The sequence below is a fragment of the Mya arenaria genome, chromosome 7 (genome assembly GCF_026914265.1).
Source record: "Mya arenaria isolate MELC-2E11 chromosome 7, ASM2691426v1".
Taxonomy (NCBI): Eukaryota; Metazoa; Mollusca; class Bivalvia; order Myida; family Myidae; genus Mya; species Mya arenaria.
This window is the reverse complement of record NC_069128.1, coordinates 25,473,448-25,481,291: the sequence shown is the minus strand read 5'-3', so window position 1 is coordinate 25,481,291 and position 7,844 is coordinate 25,473,448. Positions and strand designations below refer to the sequence as shown.

General features: G+C 36.7%; 2 protein-coding genes across 2 annotated transcripts; both read left to right on the top strand.

Moving 5' to 3' along the window:
• Window positions 1-3,228: 3,228 nt before the first annotated feature.
• Window positions 3,229-5,384, top strand: LOC128241031 (uncharacterized). Its single transcript, XM_052958016.1, has 2 exons — window positions 3,229-3,344; window positions 4,509-5,384. The coding sequence occupies exons 1-2, from the start codon at window positions 3,342-3,344 to the stop codon at window positions 5,382-5,384; spliced, it is 879 nt and encodes a 292-aa protein (XP_052813976.1). The 5' UTR covers window positions 3,229-3,341.
• An 87-nt stretch (window positions 5,385-5,471) lies between these two features.
• LOC128241030 (probable serine/threonine-protein kinase DDB_G0267514) lies at window positions 5,472-7,283 on the top strand. The gene is made up of 2 exons (XM_052958015.1): window positions 5,472-5,940; window positions 6,253-7,283. The coding sequence occupies exons 1-2, from the start codon at window positions 5,472-5,474 to the stop codon at window positions 7,281-7,283; spliced, it is 1,500 nt and encodes a 499-aa protein (XP_052813975.1).
• Window positions 7,284-7,844: the final 561 nt, after the last annotated feature.

Here is a 7,844-nt window from a genome sequence, read left to right as displayed (position 1 = left end):
TTATGACGAAAAGCAAAACCTATTTGGTTATGACGAAAAGCAGTTTTTTTAGGAACAACTGCCGACCTCTCTCCATCTTGCAATGAGCCCACTTTGAACCTGTTTTGCAATGAGCATCGGTTATGTTTTACAGAAATTGAAGACATATACATATATGACAACTACATGTCACTGCTAAGTATGTCACTCAATTTATTGATCAGAAAACTTCATGATTCCAACAACACGTTGCATGTTCTTCATAAGCTTGTCTGGTATTTTTTTGACAAAAATGGAGTTTATGTGTCGTCGGTAGGTTAGAAGTGCACCTACATGTAGTTCACATTAATTGTGTTTCAATTAAAACCCTTAAAACAATTGAATGTAACTTAAACAAACGTTCATTGAAGTAAACGTTGCCATTTCGTCTTTTTTCATAATCCTTTTTGAGTCGAGCGGTATTTTACTTCACGATATAACTAAATGATACGTCACAAACCACGTGGTATGTCCACACTGAATACATCGTCATAAATGTGTTGCTTACCTTCTTCGGACGTACCAATAATTACGTAAAATATTTTATTATCAGCAATATTAAGCCATTTACACTTTTACGAGACTAATAAACCAGGGTCTTACCAAAGATTTCTCGCTTTGTTTGTTCCAATCGTTCGCTGAAGGCCGCCTTTTTCTTTTAAAAGCAAAGGTTAGCGTTTAAATTTCAAACCAATACACATGTTTAGTAAAATACTGCCTCAATTCTGATTTCCATTCATGTAAAGGATATTTTGCTTCTATCTGGATGCACGGTAACTCAATACAGTTTTTACATCGTTTGAAAGGGTTTTATGTGACGGGATAGAACACTATGGAAGCCTTGGAGGGCCACTTTTGAGTTTCGACTTACGGGTACTTTGACTTTTGACTTTTGACTTTTGACTTTCGACTTATGACTTATGACTTTTGACTTATTACGTTTGAGATGCATGCCTCATCTCATGATGGCGGACAAGGAATATTCAGAAGAAGTAAGTTCATTTGTCTTAGTTTTTTCTTGTATTATTTGCGAAATAATTGAAAACAAAACATATATACACACGTCCGCGAACAGTGTGTTATTAATTTGCAATTAATTCGGAAAGAAGAGTCGAAAACACTTTGTTTGCATGGCACCGTTCATGCAAAACACCGGCACAAATGGTGTTTGGTTTTTATTTCTAATGTACTAGAAAGGAACACTTGGGATCCTTTTCCACAACGCTATTTGGGCAGAATTCAAAGTTCACTGAATACTTTGACTTGTATGCACTGTCACTCCATATAGAGCTTCCCTCGAATAGAGCTCCCCGTGTTTTTCTTCTGTCACAAAGTGCACAATGTAGGCCTTTCTGTAACATATTCATTTCAGGAACAGGGAATCTTTGCTACATGTGTAAGCTCAATCTGACATATCTATAAATGAAAAGCCTAAATATTGGATCGGGTTTTAAACCCACTTAGATCAGCATTGTTTGTTGCCGTTTGTAGTTTCAAATTTGTAATTTAAACTATCGCATTTCATCCGTGGTTCATCCGTCCGTCCGTCCTTCAGTCCTTTCTTTAACAAATTATTGGTATCGCAACCCGCAAGTCGCAAGAAACTACTGAGTATAATTCAATGAAGCGTGACCACCATCATACAGTACCATATTAGTTGCTAGAATAGCGTTGCTAGGTCAATGGTCAAGGTCACATTGACCTACCTTTGAAATCGTCGTATATTCACTGGAAATAATGTATTGATTTCAATGACACTTGGTCCTAATTGAAAATGGGTCACTGAGTCAAAGGTCATCGTGAGCTGATTTTGAAATCGGGTTCTGCTCAATAACTGGTAAAAATGTTCACCTGAAGCGCCTGTAAAGAAAGCTCTACATAAGGAACTAGATAGATTTAATTATAGCGCACTCAATTGTTTTTGGACTGGGTTCCTAAGGCCGCGTTTGGTCCCCTAAGCCCTTTGATCCAAAAAAATATATGATAATAACACGAACACTGTCAACGGTTCCGGCCATTATTTCACACTTAATGCTGTATAAACACGTCATTGCTAAATTATGTACGTCCCAGCCATATGTGACAACTATCAAATGAGCTGTATGTGGGCTTTCAAATGTTTTTAACGAATAGAGCTCCCTTTTAAAGACAGCACTATTCGTTGAAGTTCATCGAGATCCCGTGTAACTCGTTTCGATGGGACCTCTATAGGGTGTGACAATGCACACTTAATCAAGTTGATGAGGAATGAAATAAAGCTAAAGGGGGAACAGTTTAGCATTGTTTCGAAATAGTATTGGGGCGGTTTAATCTTTTGTCCGAGGTCTTTCGCTCTTTGTGAAGGTAAATTTCCGATTGTTCGCTTTCAAAAGGCCATAGATGTGAGAATTTCTATGTTTTGTAGTCCCTTATATATGAATATGATGTAAATTTATATGCTTCTTCAAGAGTCTACACTTAAATTTTCAGTACTTGTTATAAGTCTGCTACTTGTAAGGAAATAGTTTCGTCCTCGTCAGTTTCGTAACCAGAATGCAATATTCGTATCCTCGACCTTTCGTTCGCGATTCATATTTTGCTGTTTCGTCCTAGATGTTGTTAGTACCCTTTTATTTAGGTGGATTACAGTGGTGTACTAGTGTACTATGCTTTTTCATGTGAACTGAGTATAATTTGGTTCCTTAAGTCCTGTTTATAGATCTATGAAACTATTGATACTATCAATAGATAAATACCTCTATGTACTTGACTTATTTAGTCATTTGATATGCTTAAACACCATTTTAATTGGATTATTACAGCATATTGAGCTTCGGGCATTGGGGATTATGCGCCCTTATAGTATATATTTAATAGGTTATCGGGCTTTCTGGTAAATGTGCATTTCTTTCTTTTTTAAGCTTTACGACAAATAAACCTCGGACTAACCGTTCTCGTTATTACCTTCCTCGTCAGGTTAAAGCATTATGATGCGGTGCACAACGTTTACCTATGTTGTTTTAGGAAAACCGTGGCTGGTCTGTAGCATATGCCTTTAATAGTTCGAATAGTTTACTCTTTTTTTTATATTTCCGAAGAAACCGAAAGGAGCGTGTTGTGTAATAAAATAATAATTTATATATACATGTAACTGGTCGTTTCTTTCAGAATTCAGATTCTTGTTGAATGTCAGATGTACAGCTAATACACTTCATACTTTGCAGGAAAGAGGAGAGCGGATTAAAGCAGTAATTGAAAATATTCGTACTCGTAGTAAAAAGCTGAAGAAGAAAGCTCTGGTGCCTGCTACTAAAAAAGTCAGTGAGCCAAAAGAAAAGGAAAAAATGGTAAATATGTCTAAAAATAGATTTGTCTTGGTACTGGCAGGGGAACGACTTACAATAACAAGGTATTCTTTATTGGAAACCACTTTATTAGCTCCATTTTTTGATGAAAAAGCGGAGCAATTGTTAACACTGCAACTTTTAATGAATGTCGTTCGTTGGCAAAGTCAGGTAGAAACATGCACTATCTCCTTATCTAAACAGAAGATTGTAAGCGGTGCAAATATATATAACATATTTCATAACTTGAAAACCACTGGATGGAATTTGATATAACTTCATACAATGGTAGAGCTCATGAGAGGAAGTGAAGTGTACAAGAACCATAACTTATTTGCTTAATTACTGAGTTATTTTCCTTTGTTACTTTTTCTTGTCCGGAGCATAACTTGAAAACTACTGGATGGAATTTCATATAACTTTATACATGGCGGTGGGGAATATAGTTGTCCTTCACACTGCAATCTTGTTAATTTCTGTTTTGTAGAACTTTGCATACAATTGATCTATAATAGAAGTTACTACAACTACTACTATTTGTACTACTACTGCTTCTACTACTACTACTACTGCGGCGGCTTCTACTTCTACTACTACTATAACCTTTACTCCTACTACTACTTCTACTACTACTACTACTACTACTACTACTACAGCTGATACTACTACTACTACAACTACTTCTACTACTTCTAATAATACTGCTTCTGCTACTACTACTACTTCTACTACTAGTACTACTACAACTTCACTTCTAGTACTACTAATACCACTACTACTACTACTACTACTACTACTACTACTACTACTACTACTACTACTACAATTATACTACTACTACTACTACTACTACTATTGCTGCTGCTAACTACTACTACATGTACTACTACTACTGTTGCTACTGCTGCTTTTGCTGCTACTACTACTACTACTACTACTACTTCCATTACTACTACTACTACTACTTCCACCGTCTACCGTTACTAGCCCTACTAGCGCTATTACTTCTAGTACTACTACTACTACTACTACAACAACAACAACACAACAACAACTACTACTACTACTCATACTACAACTGCTACTGCTTCTACTACTTCTACTACTACTACTACTACTACTACTACTTTTTCATTTAGGACTACATGTTCTACTTATTTCATTTAGGATGCTGCAGGACAGGAAAAGAGAAAACAGAAACCTAGCGGCCGTCATACTATGTACAAGCTACATATCGGATGGCGCCATTACTGTCAAGGTGACTTTAGACAAATTACATCAAGACGAGGTGGGGGCATTCGGAAGATGGAATATAATATAACGGAGCCTCAGTCAGTGGAATCAATAATTGAAGTCGGCAAACGTTTATTTTTTCCGAATGGAAGAAATTCTTTTGGAAATTTAAATGATATGGAAGTGAATTTAACTAATTACAGCGGTGAGAAAATTGAACGCTTCTGCAATATAGATGAACAACCGTGTACATTTCAAGAATTTTTGAAGTCAACAGGAAGGTACTCGTCTCAATTCCATGTTTATCTTTCGACGAAAAGCATTACCTATGATAAAATAAAGCCACTGGAAGAAACAAGTGAAACGAGTTATCTTGCCAACAGGAAGACAATACAAGGACTGCATGTACAGTATACTAAGAATGAAACATCAGAATATTCAGGAGACACCTCAATTATCACATGTCATAGCACAAAACAATGCAGGGAATTATCAGGTATTCCTGATGACATAGACGATTACGACCCTCTTGAAGATGGTTATAATGTAACGTATCTGGCTGTAAATGATAAGGTTTACATGGAGCGAACTTCGTCTGGCCTCAGTTTTCCACAAGACGTCGCTGGACAAGACAGTGCATATATATTTCATGGACCTAATGAGATATGTGGAATGAATGAAGGCAAAGTTGTTTTAGGCGTAGTAACAAACTGTTCTGAAAACGTTAATTACACATGGTATAAGGATCAAAGCATATATGCAGCAGGGATTAATCTCATGTTGATACATACAAATGACACTGGTGTCTAAAATGTAAAATGCCAAGTAGGCGAAACGTTGTACACCTTTGAAGAGAGTGTTGAAATAGCTTTGCCCGCAACTACAGATAGATATGACATGGATATGCGAATCGACAGCGAGGTTACTGAAAATCTGAACACCACACACTTTGGCATAACTGCTGATTTGAAAGATTGCATTTCTAATACAGCAGCTACAGATTCTAGCCTAGACATGGTTACACAAACGTTTATTGAAACAAGTGATTTGGGTGAAAATGATGGTAAAGGTACACACAGTTTAACAACAACAACTTTTATCTGTGACAAAGATGGCACATGTGCAAATGCTGTATCAGCAGCTTGTGAAACAAGTGTATTCTGTGAAAAAGACGGCATAGGTGCAAACGCTGTTTCAACATTTCTTGAAACAAGTGTAATCCATGAAAGAGATGCCACAGGTGCAAACGCTGTTCTTACATTTCCTGAAACAAGTGTAATCCATGAAAAAGATGGCACAGGGGCAACTGCTATTCCAACAATTCCTGAAACAATTCCTGAAACAAGTGCAATGTGTGTAAACAATGGTACAGGAACAAATACTATTTCGACAATTCCTTAAGTAGATGTAATCTGTGAAAAAGATGGCAAATGTTCAAAGACTGTTCAGACAATTCCTGCAACAAGTGTAATCTTTGAAAAAGATGGTTCAGATGCAAACACCGTTTCAACAGGTTATTTCTGTGAAAAATATGGTGCAGCAGTAAACAAAGCACCAACAGTTACCGAAACAAGTATTTTGATCGAAAATGAGTGTACATGTTCAAATGCTATTTCAACAGTTACAGAAACAAGTTTTTTGGGTGATGTTACAACTGAATTCTTAGATATTTCAACAGGATTTGTGGATTCTGTGGAAACCAGACTGGACAAGGATGAAAATGAAAATGATATTAAAGCTAAGCTTACTGGAAAAAACTCAAGAAAGAGTATGGGTTCTTCTGATAATTTAGTTGCAGAGCAACCACCAGTTAAAAAAGGGTTTACACAGTTGGATGCTAATACTGACAACTTAAATGTAAGGTTTGGAGACTTCAAATTATTGGAAAAAATAGGGGAGGGTGGTTTTGGTGAGGTTTACAAAGGTGAATATTTGGGAACAGATATTGCAGTGAAGAAAGTTAAGATAAAACGCATGAAAGTTGTGAAACAGTCAGTGTTGCAAGAAGTTGTCACAAACAGTAATCTTAGGCATCCAAACATTGTTCTACTGATGGGTTACTCAATCAATACTGACTGTCTCTGTCTTCTCACAGAGTTCATTGCAGGTCCAAATTTGGATGATGTGCTTTTTGCTGACAATGAGTACGAATTTACTGTGCCTCAAAAACATGCAGTGGCATTGCAAGTATGTCAGGGTGTAGCATATTTACATAATAATAATCCAATAGTTATTCACAGAGACATTAAGCCTGAAAACATTTTGCTGACGAGAAATTTGGAAACGGCAAAATTTTGTGACATGGGATTGTCTAAGGTGAAGGTAATGAATACCATGACCAAAACAGTTGCAGATCGCAGAGAGACAAAGCCAGGAACTCCAGCTTATCAAGCTCCAGAGATTCTTCTGCAAGCTAGGAGAGGCAGAACACAAGCAGATGTTTGGAGCCTCTGTTGTTCATTAGTTGAGCTCTTTACTGCCAAAACCATATGGGACTTGACCAGTGAGGATGATGAAAATGACGACTCTGTCCAGGTTATAATCCGGGCAATGCAAAGAAAGGATATGCCACATGGGTTAAGTAATTTAGACAGGGAGCATACTCTTTCAGTGCAGCTGAAGGCTGTTATTCAGAAGGGCTTATCATACCAGATTGAGGACAGACCGACAGCATTAGACTTTGTAGTTGCGCTAAAACATGAACTTTAAAGAAATGTGATGAGCAGCTCAGGACCATCATGGCCCTCTTTATCAGATTGACGATTGTTTAGAATGCCCTGTGCAATTAGTAATGTACATGTAGCCTCATTTGGCTATTATATTGGAGGTTATTTTCCCTAACACACCTCATATATCGCATAATTCTGGTAAGGATTTATATAGATCTTTGTGTTTTGTGTTAAAGATAATTAACGTTTGAGACAAGTGACCGTTATGTTATTCAGTAGAAAGACAAAAGGGCCCATTTTCTCATGACGGCAGGTATTTGTTAAAATGAGGTTTCACACAATCCGTTTACACAAAGTTATATCTTTTAACATTATAGATCTGATTTAAAGTGCACTTGTTACATTTGCACACAGTGTAAAACAAGACCAGTTGGCCCTTTGATTCAGGTATACAGTGTTTGAAATGTTACCGTTAAAATCGTTAAAATACATGTATACAAAATACAACAGTAGACTTGTTCATTAGTTTGTTGCAGATAAATAAAAAGGACCATTAAAAGTTCATAAAAGTTATTACGAGTTATATCCATACATACCTTAG